This window comes from Phaethon lepturus, unplaced genomic scaffold (assembly GCF_000687285.1).
Source record: "Phaethon lepturus isolate BGI_N335 unplaced genomic scaffold, ASM68728v1 scaffold1168, whole genome shotgun sequence".
Classification (NCBI taxonomy): Eukaryota; Metazoa; Chordata; class Aves; order Phaethontiformes; family Phaethontidae; genus Phaethon; species Phaethon lepturus.
In genome coordinates this window covers 10229-26979 of record NW_010558051.1, presented here as the reverse complement: position 1 = coordinate 26979, position 16751 = coordinate 10229, and the positions used below count along the sequence as shown (strand labels likewise).

Sequence of the window (16751 nt, the reverse complement as noted above, 5' to 3'; positions counted from 1 at the left end):
TATCTTATTTTATATATTACATATTTATTTTTAACTAGCTTTGACTCTTTGTAAATTTTTTTCTACTCAATTCCACCTTTAACTGCATGTATCTGTAGTGCACTTTTAACTAGTGTAGTTTTAATGTTTGTTACTTTTTGGTCATCTGAGACCAAAGTAATATTACCTAATGGTATTATCAGTTTCTGTACCAGGAAACTGGTCTTCTCAGTTTCTGTGCTGAATTCTGACCTGAAACAGGTACTATATTAGAGTTAGAATTCAATACAAGCCCTTAAATGCCTATTAGGCACTGAGCACAAACTGTTTTTCTTTACAGATGTGCTTCTATTGCACCACACTATTTGTTAAATGTAGATGTAGCATATATAGACGTACCATTTTCAGATAATGGTACTTAAAAAATACATCTTCACCCTCAAATATTGCGAACATATATAACATATTGCTAAGCTGTCAAATTATTCAGAATGTAGAATGATACTTTAATTTAAAATGCATTTTACAACATCTACTTCTTGATATAAAAATGGTGATTTATGAGTACAATGGCTGAGAATATTCTTAAGGCAAGGTTTAACTGTGGACAAAAGTTAAGGAATTTTTTGCTTTCATGGCATTTTTGTGATATACTTTAATAGAAAGAAAGAAAGAAGGAAAGAAAGAAAGAAAAAGAAAGAAAGAAAGAAAGAAAGAAAAGTCATTTGCTCAAGCCTGGAGCCTGATAAGCTCTTCTACTTTCTTAGTGGAAGATTTTTTTTCCTTATGGCTTAATTACATTTACTTCATAGATATATAGTTAGTGTATTAGGGCCATATGGTGTATTTTGTTTCAACTCAAGTATCTGAACACAAGATGTTGAATATTTAGCATTGCATAGGAAGAAGGAGACAAAATGAAATAATGGCCAGGATTCAAGCAGCCATTATACAAATTCCAAAGGCACCACCAAGCCACGCCATAAAAGCTATTGAAGCCAAAAAATTCTTAAAGAAGAAAAGAGAAGCAGAGGTAACTATCATCAATATTCTTTTAATTTTAATTATATGAACTTGCAAAACATGATTTCTGGGAGCATTTACACTTACAAATACTGTACTTGCACCATCCAAAAGCTGCTGAAATAACTGTTAAAATGATATTGTACACTCAACCAGTGAAAATTGGGCTAAATATTAATATGATTATGATTCTGCACTTGTTACTTAGTAAAAATTTATTTTGATGTCAGGGAAAATTCTTATTGAATAAATATCATAGGTAGCTACCAATTTAATTGCTGATAGTATTTTAGCTTCTAGTCAACTAAGTAGAATATGTGAAATAAAAGCATTAATGTTTCCTTTTCGTTAGTGCATGATGAAGTTTTGCACGATAATGTATGAATTCTCCTGTAACACACTATAAAACTTCCTGCTCTATCAGAAATGTTAGTAACAGCTGAAATTGACAAGCCTTAAATCAAATGAAGGGATGATGGCAATGCAGCAAGAAAAACATTTTCTCTAATATCTAGGGCTGAAGAGTACTTGGTTTGTAATCTTACAGTTGATGGATTGTAATCTTACAGTTTATGGATTATATTGTCATTAGGAGTGCAAATATTACCTGTTTTTACAACTGCACAACCGTGACAGATGCATTTAAATGTAAGAGTGTAGGAACATAGCTGTTTGAGTAGCTATCAGTACTAAATCTAAAGCAGATCATAGCCTAGAATATCTTGTTTCAAATCCCCGAATGGTGGGAATTCTATAAACTGCAAGAGTCCCACATAAAATCAGAATTATCCTGCAGAATGAACAGCTGCAAAATCTTAGGATTTTCTGCCTGGTGGACATAGGTATAGCTAGGAAAAGAGGAGGTGGGAAGGAAATGAAAGGTAGAAGAAGGAAATAGTCTTGCCATTTTTCTTGATCTAGCTGATAACTTAAAATATTTTCCGTGTAAACATTTCTGTTGTACTAATATGACATAAAAATAATTCCCTAATACTTAGTCTGTTGAACCTTCCTTCTGATGTTTAGTGAAAAGAAACATTACATTTTGTGTTATTTCTTAAGGACACATACAAGGAGATTAAAAAGTTTGAGAAGTCTATGGCAGGAAATGCGTCTGCAGTGCACAGCCAAGACACTGGCAGGTAATATTTGGGTGTTAGATTGCTAAGATTAGCCAGGTTCTTACCTCAGGTACCTACTGTCTATGTAGACAGCTACTTCTGGAAAATGTAATGTCTTTAGTTTAAACTGTGATTGTCCTTTGAGTGATTGTCCCACTAGCACTGCAAATATTCCAGCTCCAGCACCGTTACAGAGTTTTTACCTTACCTTTAGTTGTAGTAGAGATGGTGCAAGCTTCATTCTCTTTTTTTTGCCATATATGCACCAACAAAGAACAAAAACTGCATCTCTTCTTCTCTGTTTATTTAAGTCATTGAATCTGTATGGTTGGTTAGACTTGCAGAGAGACGAGAATGGTTGTGGATGTACACACATGGTAACACATTTCAAAAACAACAGAGAGAAGTAACCTTTCTCCTTTGACTTACCTGTATGTTCATTTATTTGTGAATAATTTTAAGTAATGGTCATTCTGTCACCTTTAGTGATATGTATACCACACTCATAAAAGATGGCACTTGTCCATACTGCTGTGGATACTTCTGTGTGTAAACAACTGCGATTAATCATAGAATCAAAGAATAGTTTGGGTTGGAAGAGGTCATCTAGCCCAGCAATGTTGCAATGAGCAGGCACAGCTTCAACTAGATCTCGTTGCTCAGAGCCCCATCCAACCTGAGCTGGAATACTTCCAGGGATGGGGCATCTACTTCCTCTCTGGGCAACCTGTGCCAGTGTTTTACCACCCTCACTGGGGAACATTTTCTTCCTTAGATCTAGGGTAAATCTACCCTCTCTTAGTTTAAAACCATTACCCCTTGTCCTATCACAACAGGCCCTGCTAAAAAGTCTATGCCCCCTTTAACTACCGGCAGACTGTAATAAGGTCTCCCCAGAGCCTTCTCTTCTCCAGGCTGAACAACCCCAACTCTCTCAGCCTGTCCTCACAGTAGAGCTGTTCCATCCCTCTGGTCATTGCTGTGGCCTCCTCTGGACCCGTTCCAACAGGTCCATGTCTTTGCTGTGCTGCGGGCTCCAGAGCTGGATGTAGGACTCCAGGTGGGCTCTCTTGAGAGCAAAGTAGAGAGGCAGAATCACCTCCCTAATTTCCTGTTTCTGCAGAATTTGCTTCCTTTTAACAAATTAACTAATTGACAGTTGGTTCAAGTCAGTGCTGGAGCCCTCCTCTTGACTTAGTGGTCATTGTGGGGCACAGGAGCATCAAAAAGTAGCCACAGTGCCCACAAAGAGTGCTGTTGCACATTTGTCAGACTTGCACATAACTATACAAGGATCTATATGAAAACACCTCTAAGAACCATAATTCCTATCAAGTCAGTGATCCTTTTCTTTTTAACCTTTTCAATCAGTAGTATACAGGAATCATTGAAAACACAGAAGTTGCAAGAAACTACAGCACACACAGCAACTGAGCTGTTAAATATTTATTCAGATGATGAATATATACGGAAAATTCAAAAACGTTTAGAGGAAGATACATTTGCTAGAGAACAACGAGAAAAGAGACGACGAAAAATGCTAATGGAACAGTTAATAGCACATGAAGCTGAAGAGGTGAGAGAATATATGCTGAAGCATGTAACCCATGCACAATTATTAATCTGAAAGTTTGCTTACAAATATAAAATAACAGTATTTTTGGAGGGTTGAATAAAATTTGGAGGGGATAAAGGGACGTATATATACCCTTATCTCTGAAAATAACTTTTATGCCAACTATTGTCTTTCCTTGAAAAGTATGGAAGGTTGTCCATTCTTTCTCACCACCTTTATGTCATACTTCATCCTTACAAATATTAAAAGATCAGGTTAAGGCAGCAGAGCTAAAATTATTAAAAATCAGTTGAAGGCATGCCTTCTATTCTTTTCCTTGCTCCTCCTGCCAAGCTGAACATCAAAATGTATACTGGAAGAAGATACTTATTAAAAAACAAGAAACATGGCATTCCTTGGCTGAAAACCTGTATTTACAAATGTCACATGTAACCTTTTACTCCGGACTGGATGAGTTCTGAAATGGTTGTGCTGCATGATATGAAGAAGCAAAACACTTATTTTGCAGATCAGAGCATTGATTTTTGATGTGTGATGGAATAGAAGATGTTTCTCTGGAGGATGTCTGTGCTGTGTCTAAAAATGGATCTTGCAGGTTATTCGATTTGAATCTTTTCCTGTAAAGCACAAGGCTTTTCAGATTCCTCCTCAGATACTTCTCATTCAAAAAGCAGCTCATAGGTTACTGACTTCACAGATCTTCTCTTCTGTGATGATTGTATCAAAACAGAACCTTGTAACTTACTGGGTTTCTGTGATTTCTACTTATCTTTTATCTTACTGTTGCGCTGTGAGTCCTTAGCTTAGAATCATGTGTGTTGAACCCAGTATAGCTGAGCCCGTCTCCACTCTTGTTGGATAAAAATAGCACTTCAGATGTGTGGCATCTCTGAAAAGGAAAAGTTTGATATTTTATATATATATTTAAGCATTGGCTTGTAATGTCTGGAGAATTGTTTGGAGTTGTTAAGAAAAAATAAAATTTGTTGTGTATTTTAGCTCTATTTGACCTATATTCTATGAAAAACACCTGCAGTGGCTTAGATCAAGAGTCCGTCTATCCATGTATCCTGTGTCTGAGCTCTCATTCAAAGAGGTTCTGTATCATGTTCTTATTGATATGCATAGGCCATGAAGTAGTTTTGCAACCCAGTCGTCTGAAATCACTGTAGTCCCAAAACTTGCTCTTTACCTGCTATAAGCTGTTGCAGTACCAGCACAATCCCACCAGCCTGGACTAGTGGTTCTGATAGTCATAGCTATCAGCTGATGGCCATGTGGCCAGCAGCAATCACTGGGGCATTTGGTGGATACAGCAGATCTAAGCCTGCAAAGGCAGCTAGTTCTGTTGAGGAGTTCTGACAGCTGGTCCATCTGCAGCGGTAGTACAAGCCTTGGCAGTTTGAGATGGAGGAATTGTTGCAATGTGCTGCCAATCAGACTGTCTCCAGTGAGGCTCCAAAGCAAGGCAAAAATAACAATAGTGTTCCTAACTTCCAAAGAGGAGAAATCAGCATTGATATACGAACAAAAGAAGTCACAGACTGCAGGAATTAGAAGTAAAGACAAGTGAGCAGTTGACTGGAACAGTAGTCTGACCAGATCAGAGAATCTATTTAGTGGTAATTTGGTTCTAAATTAGTAGAGAAAGAGGTGTCTGGTTAGAAGTCTGTGAAATTTCAGAAGTTAGATCTTGCTTGACTTCAGAGAAGTGTGAAGCAAACTGAGATATTTTCTTTTAAAAATAAATATACAAAGTAGTTGAAAATTACTTTCTCACTTCATCAGCCATTGAACCAGAAAGGATTTGAAGACTGAAATTATAGCTTGTAGACATTAGGGTCAGATTTTTACCTATACTGCATAAACCTTGAAACACAGGGCACGGGATCATTTAGAGTCAAATGAGTTTCATCCCTTCAGAGTGCTTTAGTGTCTTTCATGTCCATAAGTGTAAGCATCTACTAAAAGAATCTTCAAATTTTTGAGTTTTGGCACACTGCAAGTTGGAGCCTGGGAGAAAAAATACTTTACAATCACATGACACTCCTTTATGTGGAGGACAGGGTGATGCCAGTCAGATTCTCATAGGCAGGAGTTGAAAGTGTTTGACAGTGACATGGCTTCATCCCAATTGAATCTTTGATCTCTTTCATTTCAACAAAGTATTTGTTCTAAGTACTCATTAATTTTAAATGTTCTGTATCTCTCTAAATTTAACAAGTTATCAGGAAGAAGATACTATCAGCAATAAATTGAGAAGATGAAAATGGGAGGAGAAACGAATTGTTACTAGATTATTGCATGTCAACCAAATAGATTTATATATGCTAAGCTATAAGTTTTGGTCATAAGTGTTATGATTACACAACAGGACAGAATTGTTTCATTTGTATGTAAATTAAACAAGGAAATAGAAAAATAGAAAAACATGATATAGTAATTACATATGAACAACATGAAACATAAACACATTAATGTTTTACCACTGGATGCCACTGTTGTGTCAAGTAGGTAAACTGAAAAAAAGGGTGTATTATGCTTTCTCATAGTAATTTTTCAAATATTACTAAAATGTCCAATTTATGATATTTATTATTTCTTCAGACACTTCACAGTCCTCTGTGAAGAAGTTGATGTAAAATGGTAGGTCAAAAATTGTACTACCATTTTTATTTTGTCTCCTAATATGCCCAGAAGTTTCAAAACCTTTCAGCCTTAGGTTTTAGTACTTTGTCCATTCCTGTTTGTATGAAAGATAGCTACCAATGCTTCATTCCCCTATCCAATAAGCACCCTTTTTGAAATTATCAGTTTGGGGTTCTGAATTGTAATTCATCCATTGAGTAGCTCTAAGTTATTTGCCTTTTCATATATTCTTGTTCCTCAAAAATTCCCTGCTAGCTCTTTTTAGGCCTACTCAACATGTCAAAATATTTGAGCACTTAGAGTATTGAAGTTCTCTACCCCCCAGTTAGCAAAGAAAAGGTCTGTTTTGTCTGCTCTGAAGTGGTCTAAAGGAACATCTTCCCATTTCCTTTATAATGAGGGCATTCACCTAGATGAGGTGCTTTGATCTCTCACTGGGCCAAATATTTGCACCATACAGTTGATGGTTTGAGTATGACAAATGACCACTCTGTTAGGGTGGCTTCTGCAATGCCCTGTTAATTAGAATTTAAAGATCTGTTTTCCTCTGGTGGAATACTTAACTGCTGTACTAATCCACAGTTCAGGATAAGCAGTTGCAACTAAAGAAAACAATGAAGGATATTTACTTGTAATAGGAAGCAAAGTCTGTGTATCCTCTACTCTTTGAAATCTTGATGAAATTCTAAGTCCAAAGAAGAAGTGGATAGAACTGAGGCAGCAAAGGGCATCATGTCTCCTTTTATTGCCTTGACTTAATTATGTAAGAGACAAATAGACAGATTAACTCTTCAGTAGGCAGTGCTACTGGATGATTTTATCACCTGAACCATATCAAATGACACATAGCATGATAATGAAAATATAAAGTGCATATAAAGTTGTTACCACTGCATTGTTTTCCATTTCAGTTGCATGCATTATGATAATTCTGTACATAGAAAAATAGTGTACAAACAGTACACTACAGATAGAGTACAAAACTAAATACATTCAAAATTAGATCCTCATTTTGTGATAAGCTTTGTAGAGAGATAATATTGCATGCAAGTGAAGGATTAAACCCTGAGAGGACTGCATCTTTGCCATGAGAACTGTCATGCAGTGTCATGAGATTCCATGCTAGGAAAGGGGATTGAAAAGCTCACATTTTGCTAAAATAAGCAAAAGTAAGTCACCAGTATTTGATTGGAATGTACTTTATTCCCAGCAACTGTAAAGGGAAAGGAACTTAAAAATATGGAAAGAGCCTTGTTCTTTGTTTGAAAAATATTGGCTTCTCCCTAACATCAACATTAAAGATCTAAATTAATTAGAAAATCATTTGGTTTATTATTGCAATTAAAATTGCCATGTTTTGAAGCTTTGTGTTGGAAATCTATTACAGATGCCCTTGTTGCATTGTATAGCACAGATCTAGACCTCTTTGTAGAGTTCTTTCATAAATATTATGATAATGTGCAACAAAGTTTGATTTTCATTTATAGGTGAATTTATGTAATGTGTTCTGCCCTCTTTGTCATAGACAGCTGGTGGAAAATAAACCAGATTGAAAGAAAATAGAAGCAATACTTTATTTTAGTTTCGTTTTTTGTACTACTAGTACCTGTCTTTATCTGTTCCTCTGTGTTTAGGAAAATTAATTTGAAATCTTCTGATCAGTTCCCAAGTTAGGTCCTTAAATTTGAATACATTTCATAGCAATTTTTCTGCATCTGAAACAAACACCCAAGGAATCAGAGATTTCCTATAAAATTCTGCAGTAGAAGTGTATTTGGCAATGGTGTTTGAAAGGCAAGCTGATGCTTTTGCATTGAAGACAAGTAGTTTTGGACTCTGAAAGCAGTGAGGCAAAACTTTAGATTAGGTTAAGCATTAATTTAGATACCAAGAACAGTCTAGAAAAGTGTAGTAGCAAGAAGATACTATTATATTTTGACAAGTAGTTTGAAAAATGACAGTCCACATCCTTCAAAGTGTCTGTGCACACCGACCATGCTTCAAGCAATAGTTCAGAATGGTTTTCTGAACAGAGGAATTCTATTCATGTCCCAATGAGAACACTGAAATTTACCCAGGAAGTCTTGAATTTTCTTCTGTTCTGCATGCTTCCTCATATTCCTAGTCTCCTGAATGGAGGAGGGAATTACCCAAATCCCAAGAAAGAAGTAAAAAGTTCAAACCTGAAGAAGAATAGACTGATTCTAGCAGAGTATGGCTGAGAATGGGGACTGGTGAAGAGCGGGGATAAGTTAATGATTTGAGGAAAGGGTATATCTTTACATACAGAAACAATTATTTGAAATATGCTGCAGTTTCTTTGCACACAGAAAATACCCAAGTTAAAACTGGGTTAATCTGAACAAATGTATTTTTACTATCTCGGTTAAGACATATTTAGAATTCATTTCCATAGTTCTACAATTCTTACACAGTTTACAAAAATAGTAGTCATAAAGAGAGATATATGTTCTTCCGGATTTATGTATCAAATGAGCAGGTAAATGCTGTTATATGGCGCCATTCAAATTTCTTGTATGAGACACTGATGAGTTGTCTATGAAATACCTTATAAGCTGTGCTTAATACTATTATTTTTTATCTTTTAGGAGGCTTACCGGGAGGAGCAACTTATTTACAGACTAATGAGACAATCTCAGCAGGAGCGGAGGATTGCTGTTCAACTCATGCATGTTCGACATGAAAAAGAGGTGTTAAGGCAAAACAGACTTTTCAGGGAAAAACAATATGAAGAAAGACGCCTGAAAGAGTTCCAGGAAGCTCTTGATAGAGAAGCGGTAAAGATTATTTACTCCTTGAATTGCTGCAGGACTGTTACAGTACCTTCATGCTATAAAATGGAATTTCTATTGCCAGCTGTTAGCATTAGGACCTTTCTAGTGACAGGGTGATTTAATGATGAATATATTCTTTTATCTAGGTTCAGAGTTACACCTAAGTTAATGAGCGGGGTAAAGCTGAGCAACTTAAAGTCTAATTTTGATCTTTTCTTCCAAACTGATTTTAACTTTGTAGGAAAACATTGCATGCTGAGTTTGAAAGGCACAGTCATGCAGAGGCAAAATGACAGAAGACAATGACATAAGATCTTGTTTCAAGAATCATGTTTTTAATTTCCTTTAGACGTAATCTCTTAACAACCATTTTTGTCAAATGCTGGAGGAGTTTCACTTATGAGTGCTAATTTCTAATTTTTTGATTTAAATGAGCAAGTTCATTTTAGTTTCCAGGACTGTGCACTTCTGCACTTTCATTCTCTTTGCAATCTCAAATTTCCTCTTTAAAAATATTCTAGGCTCTTGCAAAACAAGAAAAAATTGATTATGAAGAACAAATTATCAAAGAAAGGGAACGTCATGAGAAAATTGCTGTTGAAAGAGCTCAGGCACGTTATAAAAAGCATTATTCTATATGTTGGGAAGTGATTGACCAAATCATTGATTTGTCAACAAAAGTAGGAGAGTATCGTCTACTAACAAACAAGTGAGTATGGTGGCTGTTAGGCAAAAATAACAGCTGTTGGGTAGCTGTTAGGCTTCATTATTCAGACTGGTTTAAGTACCATAACATCTTATATAGGTTCTCAGGTATCTTACAGGATAGTTCCAATTAGTTTGTGTGGGAAGATGATACTAGTTTTGTGTGAGGATTCATTGATGTGTAATACAGGGTGAACTAATGCTAAAGCCCTAATTTACTGAAAACTCAACTAACTTGAATCCGTAGTGAGACCAAGATGCTCTAGTTCTACAGCCTGTGAAACTAACGATTTCCCTTTTTATGAACAAATTCCTTAGTTTAAAAATTAAAAACTGAGTGGTGCTCATCTCATTCTAGATTGCTCCACTAGCTGAACACTTCCTCAGTGTAATATAAACAGAAAGAATTTCCTAACATATATTAACCTGCCTGGACTGTCCTAAGAAAAGCAACTCGGTCCAAAATTTTCCGTGTCCTACATGCTGTGATTCCATGTTCTGACGTGCCCTAATTGCACAAGGTTTCTGAGAAGGTCCTAAAAAAGCAGTAACCTCCAAATGCCTGTGCTGTAAGAGTGCTTCCAAAACCACAGAGTAGGGTGTTGCTGGTGTTGATCTATCATTAGTATTCAGTGAATAGACTATGAAGTAAGGCTTAAAGGATTAGAAAGTATGCCAAAATCTTCATCGCCTTTTAGTGTAAATGTATGTTGAAATAATAAAGATCTAAGTGTATGAAATACATATGTTTATATTTTAGGGAAATTATATAAATTTAGGCCCAGTAAATATATGATAAAATAGTCAACCTAGACACAGTTTAGTGATGATTTGATGATTTCCTTGTCTGACAGAGTCATGGTTCCAGTGTAAGGTAGTGTCACATTTGCTTGTACTGAGTCGTGCATAATAAGTATAGATATTTGAAATATCTTTCCAAAGTATGCATATCAAGGTTGTATCTGCATTTACTGCCATTATAGGTATACTTTGTTTGTCCTGCTGTGCACTTAATTGTGCAGGATGCATACAATAGATATTCAATTACTTTACAACAGAACTTGCAGAGTTTTATTTAAAGCTATAACACTCAACTGTCTACAATCATTACTAAAAAATGAAAGTCCAAATTGATGTAATCTTAAGAAATAGTAGAAACTTTCATTTTGACCATATGTTACATTTGTTATTCATACTGTTTATTTAACAGCAATAGAATTCTAATGTGACATATGTCAGCATCCTTGTTTGCATTTAGCTTGCTATTATATACAGTTTATCTTCTTGTTTCATATGAATATTTTTCCTTTCTGAAAGAAAAACAAAGGAGTTTAATACTCATATAATTCTAAATTAATTTTAGCTTCCAGGAAAATTTCTGTAGATTTTTGGTGAGAGGAGGCTTTATACCACAAAAGGGAAGAACATTTTGTAACAGTGAAAAATAGCTACAGCAAAACTGCTACTATACAGCTCTGCCAGCCAAATACTGTGCGATGACACATCTGTGAAAATACTGAAGCCTACAAGTGCCTACAGCTATCATATAAGTAACTAAGTACTTATAAAAAGCTATAATAATTATAGAAAGCATTGTAAATTATATCTAGTTTAGCATATGGTTTTTTGACAATTGTGATTCTTGTAAATTTGGGTCCACTATTCTCAAATATCCAACCTCCTTAATTTTTGGTTTGTAACTCATTCTTTTTTTTTTTTCCTTCTGCAGCAAAATTCCATTAAAACTGATGGTTGCTTGGAAGGAATTTTTTTTTAATGCAAAACCAATGTATGAACAAGCCTCAATTCAACCTTTGCCAAATGAACCAAACCCAGAACAACTTGTAGAGTTGAATAAAATGAATCTGTTAGATGAAAAAGATTATGGTGAATACAAGGTACCTCAAATTGATAAAACATAATGGAAGATAATACACCTTGATTTTTCATAATCATAAACATTTTGTTGTGATGTTTCATTTTGTTCTTTTACTAGTTTCTGATACCAGATTTTGACATGCATTTTCTTTTCATTGCCTGAGATTCTATATGAAATATATGGCTATATTTTCTGTTAGTAGCACTGGAGAACTTGTGCAATTTTAAAACACTGTTGTAATTTCATTCTTGTGTATAGCATTGATTATATTTCTCTCTTGAGTTCATAGGACCAATATGTTAATTGCAATGCAGTTAATTTTTACCTAATTGGAATTTGAAAGTGTGGTTAATACTACCACATTTGAAAATGCAACAGAAAGTAGCCAGCAAAAGCAAGTAAAATGGAATACTATATCTGTCACAATGTCTGATAGTCTTAATTTCAGCAATTTTGAGTGAAAGCTTTCTAACAAGACTTATTGGTTTGAGTGATCCATTTATTTTAAGACAGTAACATTTGTGAAAATTATTAAAAATGGTTGACATTTTCGTTAACCTTCTGTTAGAATACAAGTCACTATTTTTCAGGGTGCCTTAAAAGTTTTCTTCAACTTTACAATATATTAGTGTAAGTTCACAAGTGAAAGATGAGAGATGAATGTTTCCATGTTAAAATGTATTGTACAATTTTTTCCAAATTACATTAATGATACTTTTCTTTGGAAAAAAAACACTGCTACATATTTGGTCTTTTCAAATAACCTATATAACTAGAATATGGCAAAAGCATGGCAAATAATGTGTCTTTGACTTGTTGGGAAATTATAACAACAATATATATGTTCTTTTCTCCACATCCTGAACCAACTGGTACATTTTCTTTTCAAATGAGTATAAACATCCTTCTCTCTGAATTGGAGAGATATGGATTTGATGGGTGGACTGTTGGGTGGAATTGCTTGGATGGTCACATCCAGTGGGTAGTGGTCAATGTCCAGATGTAGATTGATGACGACTGCTGTCCCTCAGGGGTCTGTGTTGGGACCGGTAGTCTCTAATATCTTCATCAATGACATGGTGAGATCAAGTGCACCCTCATCAAGTTTGCAGATGACACCAAGCTGAGTGTTGCGGTTGACACGCTTGAGGGATGGGATGCCATCCAGAGGGACCTGGACAAGCTCAAAGAATGGGCCCATGTGAACCTCATGAGGTTCCACAAGGCCAAGTGCAGGGTCCTGCACCTGGGTCAGGGCAACCTCCAGTATCAGTACAGGCTGGGGGATGAAGGGATCAAGAGCAGCCCTGCCAAAGAAGGACCTGGAGGTACTGCTGGATGGAAAGCTGGACAAGAGCCAGCAATGTGCCCAGAAGGCCGACCATATCCTGGACTGCATCCAAAGCAGCGTGGCCAGTAGGTCAAGGGAGGTCATGCTGCCCCTCTGCTCTCAAGAGAGCCCACCTGGAGTCCTGCATCCAGCTCTGGAGCCCGCAGCACAGCAAAGACATGGACCTGTTGGAGCGGGTCCAGAGGGATGGCCACAAAAATGACCAGAGGGATGGAACACCTCTGCTGTGAGGACAGTCTGAGAGCTGAGGTTGTTGAGCCTGGAGAAAAAGAGACTCCAGTAGTTAAAGGGAGCTTAGAAGAAAGATGGGGACAGACATGTTAGCAGGACCTGTGTTGATAGGACAAGGGGTAATGGTTTTAAAGTAAGAGAGGGTAGATTTAGCGTAGATCTAAGGAATGAAATTTTGACAATGAGGGTGGTGAAACACTGGCACAGATTGCCCAAAGAGGAGGTAGACGCCCCATCCCTGGAAATATTGCAGGTCAGGTTGGATGGGGCTCTGAGCAACCTGATCTAGTTGAAGCTGTCCCTGCTCATTGCAGGGGGGTTTCACGAGATGACCTTAAAAGATCCTTTCCAAATTAAACTATTCTATGATTCTATGATTTTAAGTGTGTTGTCTGAGATCCATTAGAGAGGAGTTACTGTGCAACTTGAAAAGATTTTTTGGTTTGCTTTTAGACTAAAAATACATGTTTAGGTGATATTTTCATTTAAATTGATAATGTTACATTGTCTTATTCTATCTAATGCACATATGTTCAAAGTAAAGGCTGATCAAGTTCTGTTAGTAGAATGTATGCTGTGGCAATATTCATGATAATAGGTTCAGGAAAAGGTTGCATATTCTATCTGGAACATGAATTCAAAACAGTATCTTTCAATAGCTATCTTTGAAACTGCTTGCTTCTGTTGACGGTGATTAAATATTTAATTTATAGAATGATACAATTGTTTACGTTGAAAGGGATGTGGAGGTCATTTAATTCAACCCCTTTGCTCAAAGCAAGGCCAACCTCTGAGTCAGATAAGGTGGCTTGGCACCTTGTCTGGTCAGTTTTCAAGTGTTTCCTAGGACAGAGATTCCACAGGCTCTCTGTGCAACCTGTTCCTGTGCTTAACCACTCACTGTGAACATTTTTTTTTCTTCATTTTTTTTCCTGGTTGGAATTCCTCTTGCTGAAACATTTGACTTTGACTCTGAACCCTTTATTGTGCATCCCAAATGAGGTGACAAACTAAAATCTCATTGGGAATACTATTAGTCCGCATATCTTCCAAAAAGCTGTTTAGTAGCCTGCAACCAAATAATAGTTAATACGCGACTAGTATTATCCTGCATACGAAAATGTTCTCTTCTAGCTTCTCATAGCATAAACTGCACATCAGAACTTCCCTGGTCTTGCAAGATCCAATACTGGTAGAGTGTATATATTAGAGAGACAAAAGCACGATTTTGTTTTCAATTCTTTTGACTACATCTTTCTATTCTCGTCTTTCTTCCAATGTGATTGTGAGTAAGTATCTTTACCAGCAAAAGTTAAGCTGTATGCTGGTACCTCATACCACTGATAAATATATATTGGTCTCAGAGTAGATGAGCTGGAATCTTCTACTCAGTATTTCCTTCGTTTAAAAATGTTTGAATTATATTGTGGTTTGTTTGTTTTGAGTTTGTTTTGGGTTGTTTTTTGTATTTTTTCATCTCTGTTGAATATGTGTTAGGCAAATACATATATTTGAAATCTCTGTCCATAAAAACTTTCAAAGATTGATGTGTGATACTGGGCAATAATGTATTTCAGAAAACTGAACGTTAGGATACTGGGCTTCTATGAAAAAAATCTGCTACTGATTCATTCTGTGGTATTGGTGAAATGATTTTTCATGTTTATGGAATTAAAAAAAATATTCTAGGAATCTATGAAAATGATGATGGGGTACTTCTCTTTCTCAACTGGGTCTTAGTATCAATAAATGCTTAATGATTATGACATAGTTATAGTTTTTAACAAGGGTTTAGTCTAAAAAATGTTTTTTTTAATTTAGTATTATTCAGATTTGGTTACTATATGAATTGTGTTTGTGTATAAATACATGTATCTAGAAAGATGAAAGACAAGGCATATTCACAAATTATTTGGTAATTTGTCATTTATACAGAGTATGACAGGGGAATGGTGCCCAACTGAAGACAACAGTGAAAACAAACCTCCTCTTAATAATAACATATTGGGTCATGTGCTTCATAGACTGATGGAAATTTTCTATCCTCCAAAACCTAAATCTTCACCACCTCTGTTTCCTCCATTTCCTGTCAAGGGATGTATTTTGGGAAAACTTTTTAGTGGAAAAACTACCTGTGTAAAGTTTATTGAAAAAGGTACAGTTGGTTTTTTTTCCCCTTAAATTCTTAAAATTTTTTATTTGCATTAAAATACCACTCTTACAATGAAAATTGTTTAGGCACATTCTTGCTTTACTAACCTTGAACTTCAGATGCATTTGTATTTTGCAGGGATTGGTTGCAAGTCATTCATTCATTACCTTCCAAAATAAGATTAAAGACACGTGAACTTTCATGTAGTGTTAAGAAAGTATTACTTTTGCTTTGAGAATTTGAAATGCTTTTGGCAAACTTCTCTGGGGATCTTTGTTACAGAAGAGACTAGCAAGATAGCTATGTGATTGTGGATACACACTGTGCAGTGGTAACAGAGAAGGGATGGTGGAAACAACTTACATCAAAAGCCCAAACAAAACCATTAATTTAATTGCCTGCAATAGTTTCTCTCTGTATATGCTCAACTCAAACTGTAAGGTTATCTAATTTTTGTGTGTATTAGTTTGTAATATTCAGGTACTATCTGTTGATACTCTGGTTCAGGAGGCCATCCGAGCTTTTCTTAAAAATGAAATGAAAAGTGAGCACAATGTGATTCCACAAGAAGCAGAGAGTTCTGGGGAACAAAATGAGGTAAGCATTTTTGTTCATTTTGGTTTTGGCTCTCTTGGGGAGATAAGAATTAAATATGTAAGGAAGAAAGCATAGTGTTTCAATTTTTTCTCTATTTCAAACTTAATTCTAAGTTCTGACTTAAAAGACTTCAAGAGTCAACTTGAATTGACAGGCTTGTTTTTCTGATAATACATAGTTTCCTTTTTAATCCATTTCCTTTCATAATTGATACAAGGTCCAGAAGAACTTATCGAAATCACCACTGGAAGTTCTAAAGAAACTCCAAACAGAAACACCTATCAATGGAACCAAAGGTGAGTATATATATTTTATTTATATATGTATATATAAATTAATAAAATTTAATTCTTATCTTATCTTATTAGATTTAAATGGAAGTTCCCCTTTCTCTTATACATTTGTGGTAGTATCCATGACATCTGAATTTTCACAGTAGTTTCCATTATGAATTTTCCTATTTCCACACATTCCTAGTGTCTGGGAGCAGCAAGTGCAGGCTGCTCCTTCGTGAGCTAGGTGAGGAGGGCAGCAGCAAACCAGGAAGCACATCATTCACCAACAAAGAGTGAGGCTATCAACTGAAGTCTGGGTCACTATCAAGTCCAGAGATACGGGTCCATGTGAGCCTCAATCTGGTGATAACCCAGCAGTTCTGCCAATGAAGCAAGTCTGAGGTCAATCTGGGAACTG

General features: G+C 35.9%; 1 protein-coding gene across 1 annotated transcript in view; it reads left to right on the top strand.

Moving 5' to 3' along the window:
* SPEF2 (sperm flagellar 2) overlaps positions 1 to 16751 on the top strand; it is a gene marked incomplete at both ends in the record, with an annotated part of 29252 nt that overhangs the window by 5257 nt on the left and 7244 nt on the right. The window contains 9 exons of the mRNA XM_010292919.1: positions 872 to 1012; positions 2065 to 2144; positions 3495 to 3699; positions 8958 to 9146; positions 9665 to 9852; positions 11578 to 11746; positions 15245 to 15464; positions 15928 to 16058; positions 16276 to 16343. Coding sequence (XP_010291221.1) covers positions 872 to 1012; positions 2065 to 2144; positions 3495 to 3699; positions 8958 to 9146; positions 9665 to 9852; positions 11578 to 11746; positions 15245 to 15464; positions 15928 to 16058; positions 16276 to 16343 — 1391 coding nt within the window. The remainder of the gene's footprint in view (positions 1 to 871; positions 1013 to 2064; positions 2145 to 3494; positions 3700 to 8957; positions 9147 to 9664; positions 9853 to 11577; positions 11747 to 15244; positions 15465 to 15927; positions 16059 to 16275; positions 16344 to 16751) is intronic.